The 13,448-nt window shown below is 51.5% G+C and overlaps 1 protein-coding gene across 4 annotated transcripts in view; it reads right to left on the bottom strand.

Moving 5' to 3' along the window:
- TDP1 (tyrosyl-DNA phosphodiesterase-like protein) overlaps positions 1 to 13,448 on the bottom strand; it is a 143,201-nt gene that overhangs the window by 3,313 nt on the left and 126,440 nt on the right. For all 4 annotated transcript variants that reach the window (XM_086489271.1, XM_086489272.1, XM_086489270.1 and 1 more), the window contains exons 8-13: positions 5,359 to 5,448; positions 5,016 to 5,150; positions 2,507 to 2,656; positions 2,025 to 2,128; positions 1,651 to 1,704; positions 1,445 to 1,535 (exon numbers count right to left, since the gene is read on the bottom strand). In XM_086489271.1, the coding sequence (XP_086345397.1) occupies positions 1,445 to 1,535; positions 1,651 to 1,704; positions 2,025 to 2,128; positions 2,507 to 2,656; positions 5,016 to 5,150; positions 5,359 to 5,448 (624 nt within the window). The remainder of the gene's footprint in view (positions 1 to 1,444; positions 1,536 to 1,650; positions 1,705 to 2,024; positions 2,129 to 2,506; positions 2,657 to 5,015; positions 5,151 to 5,358; positions 5,449 to 13,448) is intronic.

Here is a 13,448-nt window from a genome sequence, read left to right as displayed (position 1 = left end):
TGTCTCCGGCTCTAGTTGGCATAAGCGGCATATCATGCTGTCTGTTGGTATCCCTCTCAATCTACCAGTCTTAATCTCTAGCTGATGTGAGGATGTGCGTATCTGACCAATGGCACACCGCAAACCATGAGACATATGTGTGTCCATGTAGCTGGGTCGAATCACAAACCCATCTCTTGTGAGGTGGAGAAGATGCGATCTATAGAAAGCCATCTTCGTGCCCAACTCCTGTGGCGGTCCTCCTGGCATCCAGCTGGATCAAGTCCTGATGAATGAGTTTAGTAATCTCCACCCGTGTAAGAGACATCGAGGGTGCCTGAAGAGAGTACTGGAAAGGGGCAGCCTGTCCATGGTGAAGCCATGCGTCTGAGACCATGATGTCATCTGTGCATACCAACACGAAGTGTCCCCCTGAAGAGCTAACTGTCTGGAAGACTCAAGGGCCAATCTAGTATATCTGTATCTAGTAGTATCCCACAAGCTGTGCACAAAGGAGGGGCAGCAAGCTCTGCTCGAATGATAGTGTGGGGTACGGAGGCCTTGGCTTTGATCAGTCGAGAGATCATAGATACCAAGGGCCTCTCCATACGTCTCCAACCATCCTGGCCTACAGAAGGTCCCCATATTTGCACCCCATACAACATAGCTGAGGCTACTAAAGTATCAAAGAGGCATAACTTTGTCCGAGGTTCCTGGAATTGAACCTGCGACCACATCCTCTCCAAGCCTCCCAAGGCCGCAAACGCTCTAGTCAGTCTAGTCTTTGCTACTCTCCCCAAAGAAAACCTTAACCCAGTGAAGTCAACCCCAAGGTAAGTGTATGCATTTGTATACTCTACAGTCTCCTGACCATATGTGAAAGTCGATGCTGATCTCCTGATCCACTGTGGTGTGGTGTTAAACTGTATAATGCATCCAATTGTCGCTGCATACCCTCTGGTGAGTCAGAGATCAGCACAATATCATCAGCATATAACAACAATGGGATCCACGTCCCTGCCAGCTGGGCACCTCTATCACCCTCTCTGTCAATGTAATCATACACCTCATCAACATACGTATCAAATAGAGTAGGATGGGCAACCCTGTTTCACCCCAATGGTGGAGTGAACTAAATAAGATATCCCATCACTCATCTATGTAGAGCCATAATTCCCCAAATCAATACTATGGGCACCCCCATCTCATGCAGTCTGCGCATCAATCGAGCTCTCGGTACCATGTCAAATGCTTTGCAGAAATTCAGAAAGCTACAATAAATCCGTCTCCCATGTGACCTGCCCTTCTTAATGATGGCTCTGAGTGTCAGAATATGATCAAGAGTGGAGAAAACCCTCCTGAAACCGGCCTGGCCCTTTGCTCGTACACCCTCACCCTCTGCCCAATTACTCAACTGTTGCTCAAGCAGTGGCAAACAAAGGACACCGCAAAATCATGAATTTACCTCGTATGACCGTATCATCAATTGAGATCCATTCTTTTGCAAAGCACCCCAAGCAGCCTTGCTTAGATTTGAAGATGTCAAAAGAAACCACCTGAATCAATATAATATAGATTGGCACATTTAACTGACTGACTGTGTTTCTTCTGAGAAGACTTTTATTCATTTAATCAAGCCATGCAAGTAAAAGCACAAGAAAATTTGCATACGCCAAATCCTGTCCATTATGTCGTACGTATGATTTGAAGTGAGGCATCGCCCGGCTGTGAAATGCAAAAAAAAACCAGTTACTTTAAAGAAGAGCCACTAACATAATGCAACTACAGGTTTATTTCATGAAAAACCCCTTGTTGCATCTACTCTAAGGTCCAAAATACCCTATTTTCCAGGTGCAAGGATAACTCAAGTACCCTTGTAAAAAACGTTCTTCCACTATGATCTGCACTCCATCTAGCCACTAACATATTGCGACTACAGGTTTATTTCATGAAAAAACCCTTGTTGCATTTACTCTAAGGTCCAAAATACCCTATTTTCCAGGTGCAAGGATAACTCAAGGGCCCTTGTAGAAAAAACAAATTACCTTCTTCCACTATGATCTGCACTCCATCTAGCCCAACATCTCCTCAGAAAATCCTTCTCTACATTCTTCAATGGACTCGGAATTGCATTTCCAGCAGCATATCCCTGCATGTTTCAGGATTCAAGATATTGCTACTTTGCTATAATCGGCAAACTTTAGTTAAAACAAAAGCCCCTTAGAAAAAGCCAAAAAACAATCTCACAATTGAGAAATTTGCCAATCCTTGGCCAAAATACAATTAAAGCAAAAGCGCCCCCCGCCCCCAAAAAGGAAAAAAAGAATAGAATTGACAAACTTAGCAGTCATTAGCCAACAATCACGTAAACAAACCGGAAGAAATACAAAGAGACAGCTCCCATGAATCTCAGAAAGTTTTAAACATTGATGGTAAATGTGATAGATGGAAAACGAACTACTACTGTGTACAGTACATCATATATCTCAGCATTTTTTTCAGATATCCAGAAGTATAGACATTATACCTCAATTGAGCACCTCACATCTTCAACAGTTGGCCACAATATCTGGACGTTTCCTGGACCCAAGGATTTTCCATGAGCACTGAGGCCCGATGATGTGGAATTGCCAAATTCAGACAACCATTTCTCATCCAAAGAACCTAGAGAGGAAAACTGCATTGTAGCAATAGGCATTTGCGGAGAGTCAGAAGAGTTAGAACTGTAGGTATGTGCATTTGAACAGGAACTCGAAGCATCTCATTAACAAAATTACATTAGCACAACCGGTCATGAATGTCAACAAGTCTGTGAAAGATGCTTAAACCGACACAAATACAAATTACACAAAATTCAAAAAGATATTTTCGCAGCACATCCCCCCCCCCCCCCCCCCCCCCCCCCCCCCCCCGCCCCCAAAAAAAAGAAAAATAAATAAAAAATCCCGCCTCCTTTCTGCACCTCCTTGCCAAGGCCTTTTCTCCTACACGTGCATCCACCCTCTCCCCTTCCTCATTGCAATTGTTCGCAGCCAGTGTTGACTCGTCTATTTGCTCCCTTGTTTTGCTCTTGATTATAAGAGACATGGATGTAGAGCTCAGCTTTGACAACTTGACTGACCCCAATTAATCTGCCATTTGACTCTCTCGTTTACCGGAGGAGAAAGCGAGCCTAGCTACTGAGGCCAACCACCTATAGGCGAACAAGCACCCTAGCAAAGGGGAACTACGAGATTTGGCACAGGCTCGTGCATATTTTGAATGGTTATTATTGAATCAAGTTTGAGGATCCAGACATGGCAACCAAGGCGCTCCGGATGAGGTCTGTGGCTTCGAGTGCTGCATGGGCATATTTTCGACGTTGACGTCATGGTTTTGATCCTGGAGTTGATGTGAGACTGCCAAGGAGGCACTCAGTCTACTTAACCTTGGTATGTGCCAGGAATACCTTTCCTTTTTACCTCGTCTCATCGGCACCCATCTAGAGTCTCCGTGGTTACTGCTGCAATAGCCACAAAGTCTGCTCAGACACCCACACTTCAAATTCTTAATTAAGAGCCCAAAGCTCTCCTAAAGGTTATCCTTCTCTCAACTATCAGCGATGGATGGATTTGGCAGCAAGTTGAATACTCGGGGCTGCCCAAACAATGCTTTACTTCGCCATCAATGGGGCATCTAACCTTGTCCTCGACAACGACCTCATCCAGCTCCCCGCCCCAAGCTCAAACTCCAAGTCAATAGACACAGCCACAAGCAGCAACTTTAGTGAATCCAAAGTCTTAAATATCGGCTGCACAAGAGGCTTCGGTCCTTGAGAGGGAGAATCAGGGTTGGTAGCACATCCATGGTTGTAGTGACTGGGAGAGTCCTTGATTTCTTTCCCATATCGATAGCCCTCAGTAAACCAGTTAGTTTTGACTTTGATTACATTGGTCTTGGACTGCACCTTCCAAGCATCAAAGTTCTTGCAGCGACAAGAGTGCCAATGGATTCTAAACCAAGCTTCTCAAACGGCAGTCACGTGAAGCTGGAGGTGGGATTTTGATGCATGGCGTCTAGCAAACGTCAGGCTCATATGACTACTTTTTCGTGGCCTGTGGCACATAGAGGAGCAGGAGTTTTGGGGCTAGCCTCCAACAGACGTCCCTCAATTTGCATTGAGTGTGGGCATCCAATGGGAACTCACAATCATTGCCTATGGGATTGCTAGTCGTAGGCAATACAGGTTCGGCTCAAGATTTTTCGTGTAATGGCTTCCATTCTTCCAGACATGGTCTTCAATTTGGGGACAACAGCCTGGTCACCCAGCTCAAGGCCAGCATTAGACTATGACAGTGCAGGACAGCCTAGCCATTAAAACTTTATGAGGGGTGCCCTGTTCTCAACAACAACATGAATTTGGGATGGAGACATTTGATGTGAGTTGATCAGCAGTCTAGGCCTCTGGTTCAGACGGAGGACTAGGTGTTGCCATGTCTTTCAGGGGTGTCCTCTGCCACGTCCTCGGCCACTTGCAGTGACAGTTCATGTTTTCTGGCTTGAGCTCATGCACACACTAACACGACAGTAGGACAGCATACAAGGCAGCTCACTTGTAGCGGCCACAACCTTTCTTCTCCACTAGCACTACAGGCCCCGTGTTTCGCTGTTTCCCCCTCCCATTCTTTACTGCCCCCATTGTATATCTTTTGTCTTTCATTTATGGGAAAGTCTCAAAACTTTCATTTCTGGGAAAGTCTCAAAACTTTCATTTATGGGAAAGTCTCAAACAAGGCTAAGAGAAAGAACCAGGCTTCATTGGCTTGTAACGGCCGTGACCTTTCTTCTCCACTGGCACTACAGGCCCCCTGTTTGGCTCTTTCCCCCTCCCATTCTTTGGTGTAGCCATTGTTTATGTTTTGGGAAAGTATCTCCCCTTGCACAGTTTTCCTCCATGATAGGGGTGATGTAGCCCACTAGCCAGATTTCAAAACTAACAAAAGGATCTTGAAAAATTACAGAAAATTTACATGAGTTACACATGCCATCTTTCTCACCTGATAGACAAGAGGCGACTTAATGAATCTTTCATCAAATTTTTGCTGCTCAAGGATAGCCCGAAGCTTCATATGACCCCATTTTCTAAGCTTCTGTCCTTGATGGTACCCTGGCACTGATGCAATCAGACGTACCTGATGTTGTGAAAGATTCAGCAACCAACCACATTAAAACATTATATGCTGTCACGGCAGCCCAAAACCAGTACAGCTAGAACATGGTATCTTTGGCAATCTCTCCAACATCTTGAATTCTTCAAAAAACTGTCCTGAAAGTTTATCAGCTTATTCATGCACAATACAGTAAATCCACAATTCAACCATATAAGGATTGATAATATACCTTTGCCATACTGTAATCATAGTTTCTGAAAAAAGCAGCATTGATTCTAGTCATCCCTTTGACCGGAAGGTGGATACTGCATCCATTCCACTTAGAACGCCACATCCACATTTTCAATGTTAGTTCTCTCTCTCTCTCTCTCTCTCTCTCTCTCTCTCTCTCTCTCTCTCTCTCTCTCTCTCTCTCTCTTTGCCATGTATTCTTAATGTGGGAACATGTATACATAATGTGGAAGCCCGGGTGAGTGTAGGTCTCCTTCCGTCGCAAAATTTTCGTCTCGTTTGTTAGCAATGACCAAACATGAGGAAGCAGAATGACAAGCCCGACCCCTTAGCAGATGCAATCCAAAAGTGCAAAGAAGAAATGGTCGAGACCATTAACAAGATCAACCGCCACCTATTAGGTACAATAAAACTGCTCGAAGATCGCGTTTTGGCCCAAGAAAGCAAGATCACCGCAATGGGAGATCGTGTGACGGCCCAAGACGAAGAGATTGCGTCACTCAAGAAGGAGCTCACGGAGGCACGATCACGAAACACGCTTGAAGAGGGAGAATTGCAACCCTCGGTAATAGAAGAACTCAACACAATCAAAGAGCAAGTGCGAGCCATCAAAGAGGGGGAAGAGCTGCATAAAGAAATGACGCCCTCTTGGGTGGATGTTATCACAAAGACTCAACAGAATGCAGATGAGGCTGAGAAATGGATTTGAGGTTGCCAAGAAAGGGAAAAGTAAGGAAACAACATCCACACCAACTATTATCAACCTGACACTAGAAGAGGAGCAAAGAAGACGTGTACGCTCCCTACATGTGAAAATTTGCGGCCTAAAAGACAAAGATAATGTAGACGAGGAGGTAAAAGAACTCATGGCTTTGATGGGAGTTCATGAACCGATGCACTCAAGGGCTTGGAGAGTGGGCAACAAGAAAAGTGGGAGCAAGGGGGAAACCTCAAAAGAAAGGGCACTTATCCTTTTTTTTCCCTCCATGAAAGCGAAGAAGGACTTTTTGAAGAAGAGACCAACTCTTAAGAAGACGGGCATCTTTCTTGGGATGACCTTTACCCTCTCACAGGTCGCCCATATGCAAGAGGTAATGCCAAAGATTAGAGCGGCAAGGGAAAAAGGTAAGATTGCTTTTTACAGAGATGAAAGAGTGGTGATATTGGAGCCACGCTCCACATGATAGTGTGAAACCTATGGGACCACACTCAAAGTTGCTACCTGGAATTGTAATGGATCTATGCGTCTTGATGTGGGTGCTTTTGAGGAGAGTTTTAGTGGGAGAGACATCATCTTCTACTCTGAGACACATCAGGCCCCTGGGCAGTCTATGCCTCACATTAGTGGATACAAATGGGAGACAGCCTGTAGATAGGAGACACGATCAAAGCACAGAGGGAGGGGCTCAAGAGGAGTGGCACTGTTATTCAGGGAGGAGTTGCATCCATTGATACATATAGCTCGTAGGGATGAGCAAGCTAGGTACATGTGGGTGAGATTGAGAGCAGAGAATGGCAGGTATCTTTACATTGCTATTTGCTACTTTCCCCCGAGTATGTCAGTATGTGCAGCACCCAGAGGACAATCCCCCTTCTCTATTTTGGATGATGACATATGAGAATTCTCTAGAGATGGTGACATTATCATTCTAGGGGACTATTATCCTAGGACTGCCCATCATCAGACAATAGTTTATGATACTTCAGAGGGGGAGAGATGGATGTTGCAAAGACGGGCCTATCCAGACTATCGCAGGATGGGGAACATACTGAGTATGGACGGCACTTGATAGACATGGGGACTGCACATGGATTGGCCATCTTGAATGGCCTACAGAGATTTCCTAATGCGGGAGGTTACACATGCTTTCCACACAGACACGGAGCCAACACAGCGGATTATGTCATGGCACAACCAAGCCTCATCTCTAGTATCCAAGATCTCATAGTTGGGCCCACACCTGTTGGGGTGGCAGTGGATCATGCTATTGTGTCGCTGACCATCTCTTTCCAGTTCAGTGTAGCACATAGTCCACGGGTAGCAGCCCCTACTCACTACACCTTCACGCGGGAGACGGATTCTATATATATATACGAGATCTACAGACGCCTATGCACTGAGGAGCGAGGGCGACCTCTAGGGGAGCTTACTACTATACTGACACAGACATTACATGATGCAGCAGCAGAGGCATACACACACACCCAGCCTGAGCATAGACGCCGTTCTGGGAGGATGCCTCAACAGCTGGTATGATGAGGAATGCCGCCAGACTAGAGCTAGACTTCAGAGGGAAGTGCTTTTGGGGGACATCACTCATAGATGCCCATAGATTGACTTCCGACGCCTAGTACGGTGGAAGAAGAGGGCATTTTTGGCTCAACTAGAATAGGATCTCTACAAGCTATTTTTGAGTCAGGACTCGTGGGAGGCATGGCGGCTCTTTCATGAGCTGTCTCCCCCCCCCCCCCCCTCCCCCGCCATTACCTCTACAGAGACTTGAGGTCAGTACGCATCATCTTTGTACACAGTTTCTCGACAGCCGCCCCTTCCCGACCCCCCTCGATCCATGCCCACACACATGTGCTTTTTTCACCGCTGAGATGGTGAAGAAGGCCATTGACAGGATGAGGACTAGGAGAGATGGCCTGGTGGCTGAGCATTTCATGCATGCCAGAGATCTACTCGCAGAGCTTCCAGCAGTCATGTTTAACCGTGCCATGTGTGAGGGCTTGCCTAATACTTGGAGCCTATCTACAATTGTACCTATCTTCAAATCAGGACACCCTATGGAGCCTGGGAATTATCACACTATCATGATTGGACACACATTGGCATGGTTGTACGCATCCATTCTTGAGCAGTAGCTAAGTAGATGGGCAGAGAGAGGAAGTTCGTGCAAGTGGGCAGGCAGGGTTCAGGAGAGGTTTTTCTACTCTTGACCATATCTTGACACTCAGGGCCATCATCAAGGACGGTAGATACCGTGGGAGACGGATCTATTGTAGCTTTGTGGACTTCCGCAAAGCATTTGACACAGTACCCAGAGCTAGATTGATGCGCAGATTACAGGAGATGGGAGTACCCACAGAGCTCATTTGGGAGATCATGGCATTGTACAGATCAGTAGTAGGGCATGTACGCACCTTAGAGGGTCTATCTACACCAGTTCACTCCACAATTGGGGTGAAGCAGGGCTGCCCGCTCTCTCCTACTCTATTTGGTATGTATGTGAATGAGGTTTCTGACTACATTGAAAGAGATGGGGATAGAGGTGCACTACTAGCAGGGACATGGATTCCGCTATTGTTATATGTTGATGATATTGTGTTGATCTCCGACTCTCCGGAGGGGATGCAACGTCACTTGGATGCTTTGCATAGGTTTACCCATGAAAGTGGTTTGTCTGTCAACCTTGGTAAAACCAGGGTCGTGTATACCACCCCACAATGGATCAGGAAGTCAGCGCCCACATTCGCATACGGCCAAGAGACGGTGGAGTATACAGATGCTTACACTTACCTTGGAGTGGTTTTTAGTGGACCAGCATTTTCATTGAGAAGAGCAACACAGACTAGATTGACCAGAGCCCATTCAACATTGGGTAGATTGGAGAGGATGTGTTCACAAGTTCAGTTTCAGGAGCCTCGGACGAAGCTCTAGCTCTTTGACACTTTGGTGGCTTCTGCGTTGCTCTATGGAGCTGAGATCTGGCGGCCTTCATTGGATCATCACGGGAGGACAGGTCGCACTGATGGATCAGGGGACATGGAGAAGCCCTTGGTCTCTATGATCTCACGGCTCATTAGAGCCAAGGCTTCAGTACCACGTGCCATTATCCGAGCAGAGCTAGCTGCCCCCCCACTAGTGGTTGAGGCACTCACCAGATCTGTCTCCTTCATACACCGCATGTGGGAACTTCCGAGAGACAGATACACCCGCCTGGCACTTAAGTCCTCTTGACAGTTAGCCATGCAGGGAGATACAACATGTTGGTATGGGGAGATGACTTCATGGTTCCAGGCGCATTGGTTCAGTATAGACAGATTCCCCCCTTCCAGTACTCACTGGATGTACCCTCCCTGACTCTTACATAGTCCGAGATCACCAGGCTCATCCGCCAGGACCTGACTCAGCTAGACACCAGGAGGACATGGATACAGCTAGCATAGGCGCTGGGCACGAAGATGGCTTTCTACAGAGAGCATCTTCTCTAGCTTACGGCAGACGGTTTTGTGACGAGGCCAAGATACATGGACACCCACTTGCAGAGGCCAGGACATGCCCCCTGTGTGACATGGAGCCTGAGACAGAGTTACACTACACATGCCACTGCCCCGTCTAATACGAGATACGAGGCCGCTTCCACTGCTTGTTCAGAGAGGGCTTTGGACCACTCTCCACAGTCATGAGGTACGAGGACCAGAGATGCCTGGGTTTGTTTCTGCTCGAGCTATGCAGACACAGAGAGAGCCTGATGAGAGGAGAGGCCAGCCAGTCTCAGAGACACATCACACACTTCTTTAGAGCAGACACTGGACACCAGAGGAGCTACTACCATAGCAAATCGTGTCGCCTCACACCAGAGGCACACTGATCGAACAAGCGACCGAGTTGGGGAGATCCAGACGGCCACGACTACGGAGGACTACATAGCATCGACGGAGGCTACATCAAAGGATTCGGATCACTTTGGCCCGACATGCACACCGCCCGGTCAGACTACTTACCATGGAGGAGATTGATGAGATCCGCCAACAACCAATGCTTGATCTCTTGTGACTTGTGATTTAGCTACCCCGGCTAGCTGCTTAGTTCGCACCTACCAGCTTAGAATTTCATAAGATCTCATTTTGTCATTTCATTTTGCTACTCTGACTTTGTATCAGATCCACCACATTGTAACGCTTTGGTCTCAAAGGTCATTTTGGCCTTTTGAAGATGTTAATATAACATTTCATTTCATTTTCATCTCTCTCTCTCTCTCTCTCTCTCTCTCTCTCTCTCTCTGCGCACCAACCCGCCATGGGCGCTGCCTCCCCGCCATGACCACCTGACAGCTACTACCTCTCTCTCTCTCTCTCTCTCTCTCTCTCTCTCTCTCTCTCTCTCTCTCTCTTTGTATTTAGTTTATTTAATACTTTGTATTTAGTTTCACATTTAAATTTCACACTTTTCACACTTAGTACTTCAGTACTAAGGTACCTAGACATTGTAACAGATTCACCACTTTTGTATCAGTTTGGTCCCATAGGTCATTCTGGCCTTTTGAAGACGTTAATATAACATTTCATTTCATTTCATTTCTCTCTCTCTCTCTCTCTCTCTCTCCTCAGCTCTCTCTCTCCTCTCTCTCTCTCCTCTGCTACCCTACTCCGCACCCCCTGCTGCACCTGCCCCTCGCGCTTCCCCCCTGCTGCTCCCGCACACCCTCTCTCTCTCGCGCGCTCTCCCGCACCCCCTGCCACTCGCTCCTCTTCTCTCGCGCTGCCCGCCCGCTCCCTCTCTACTCTATCTCCCACCCCCCCCCCCCCCCCCCCCCCCCCCCCACCCCCCCCCCCGTTTAATTTTTAATTTAAGGTTACTTTTACCCCCCCTCAGTCTATCGCCCCTCTCCTCCGTATATCAAACCCCCCCCCTCCCCAATATAATTTAATTAACTTAAACATTAATTTTTTCAGCTATTCCCCCTCCCCCAATATAATTTAATTTAACTTAAACTTTAATTTTTTCAGCTATTCCCCCTCCCCCTATCTATCGCCCCCCATTCTATCGCCCCCCCCCCCCCCCCCCCCCCCTCCTCACTCTATCGTCCCCTCCCCCCCCCCCCCCCCCCCTATCTGTCTATCGCGAAACCCCCCCCCCCCGCCCCTCTCCCCAGACCCGCCCATGTACCACATCTTACATCCCCCCATTAGTACAGGATGGAGCTAGATAGCTTGATGCATTCTCATGATTGTACTACCTTGAGCATATAGACATGCATATACCCCTAGAGATAGAGCTCCATCCCTCCTCAGATACTCCACTACCTACATTCAGTTCAGTTTTGTATCAGTTTTGTTTCATTTGTCTTTCCGATAGAACATACACACCATGTACATTTGATTTGTCTCATAGGCCGATTTCGGCCTGACATAGACTTAAAAATCTTTCTTTCTTCTCTCTTCTCTCTCTCTCTCTCCTCCTCTCTCTCTCTCTCTCCTCTCTCTCTCTCCTCCCCCCCCCCCCCCCCCCCCCCCCCCCCCCCCCCCCCCCCCCCCCCCCCCCCCCCCCCCCCCCCCCCCCCCCCCCCCCCCCCCCCCACCCCCCCCCCCCCCCCCCCCCCTCCCTCCCCCCCCCCTCCCCCCCCCCCCCCCCCCCCCCCCCCCCCCCCCCCCCCCCCCCCCGCACCCCCCCCCCCCCCCCCCCCCCCCCCCCCCCTCCCCCCCCCCCCCCCCCCCCCCCCCCCCCCCCCCCCCCCCCCCCCCCCCCCCCCCCCCCCCCCCCCCCCCCCCCCCCCCCCCCCCCCCCCCCCCCCCCCCCCCCCCCCCCCCCCCCCCCCCCCCCCCCCCCCCCCCCCCCCCCCCCCCCCCCCCCCCCCCCCCCCCCCCCCCCCCCCCCCCCCCCCCCCCCCCCCCCCCCCCCCCCCCCCCCCCCCCCCCCCCCCCCCCCCCCCCCCCCCCCCCCCCCCCCCCCCCCCCCCCCCCCCCCCCCCCCCCTTCCCCCCCCCCCCCCCCCCCCCCCTCCCCCCCCCCCCCACCCCCCCCCCCCCCCCCCCGCCCCCCCCCCCCCACCCCCCCCCCCCCCCCCCCCCCCCCCCCCCCCCCCCCCCCCCCCCCCGCCCCCCCCCCCCCCCCCCCCCCCCCCCCCCCCCCCCCCCCCCCCCCCCCCCCCCCCCCCCCCCCCCCCCCCCCCCCCCCCCCCCCCCCCCCCCCCCCCCCCCCCCCCACCCCCCCCCCCCCCCCCCCCCCCCCCCCCCCCCCCCCCCCCCCCCCCCCCCCCCCCCCCCCCCCCCCCCCCCCCCCCCCCTATCCCCCCCCCCCCCCCCCCCCCCCCCCCCCCCCCCCCCCCCCCCCCCCCACCCCCACCCCCTCTTTAGTCTATCGCGCCCCTTTCCCCCCCCCCCCCCTCCTTTGTCTGTCGCGAACCCCCCCCCCCCCCCCCCCCCCCCCCCCCCCCCCCCCAACCCTCTCCTCAACCTATCTATCGCGACGAGCTGGCCTAAGGGCGAGGGCGAGGGCGACGAGCTGGACTGAGGGCGAGTTGGCCTGAGGGCGACGAGCTGGACTGAGGGCGAGGGCGAGGAGCTGGCCTGAGGGCGAGGACCTGGACTGAGAGCGAGGACCTGGCCTGAGGGCGAGGGCGAGGGCGAGGACGAGGGCGAGCAGCTGGACGAGTTGCACCTGCTGGACGAGGGCGAACAACCTGAGGCGAGGGCGAGCAGCCTGAGACGAGCAGCTGGACGAGGGCGAGCAGCCTGAGGAGGGACGAGGGCGAGCTGCTGGTCGAAGGCGGTGCGAGCTGCTGGACCTGGTCGAGGGCGAGCAGGTGGACCTGGTCGAGCTGTTGGTCCTGTGTCAAGAGGGCGAGTAGCTTGCCAAGGGCGAGGACGAGGGGCCTAACCTCTGAAGGACAAGAGCGAGCTGTGCCAAGGGCGAGAGCTAGCTGCCTACCAAGGGAGAGGGCTAGAAGAGCCAAGGGCGACCAGACTAGACCAGTGCCAGGGCGAGGACGAGTACAGTCAAGTCAGCCAGGACGAGGGCGAGAACTTGGTGACGAGGGCAAGGCCAACCAAGGCGGAGGCCAGACCTCAGCTGGTGAGGGCCTTGACTCAGTGCTCGCTTTGTTCTTCTCTCTCGGATGGACCAACCAGTCGAGGATGGTGATGCAAGTGGCTTCACCACGCCACAAAAAATGAAAGCGACATTCAAGCGGAGGAACAGAGATAGCATACTCTCACCAAGCTCATTGCGGGCAGGGAAAACCGTCAGAATCCAAGATGATTTAATGATGGAGAGGGTTCAAGTGATGATTAAATCTGAGCTCAGCTTTATGAGAGATGACATCGGGAACGAGATGTACGCAAACGCAGAGAGTTATAAGAA

The sequence above is a fragment of the Adiantum capillus-veneris genome, chromosome 18 (assembly GCF_014529385.1).
Source record: "Adiantum capillus-veneris isolate H3 chromosome 18, ASM1452938v2, whole genome shotgun sequence".
NCBI classification, from domain to species: Eukaryota; Viridiplantae; Streptophyta; class Polypodiopsida; order Polypodiales; family Pteridaceae; genus Adiantum; species Adiantum capillus-veneris.
The sequence above is the reverse complement of the archived record's forward strand: the minus strand, read 5'-3'. Positions and strand labels throughout refer to the sequence as shown.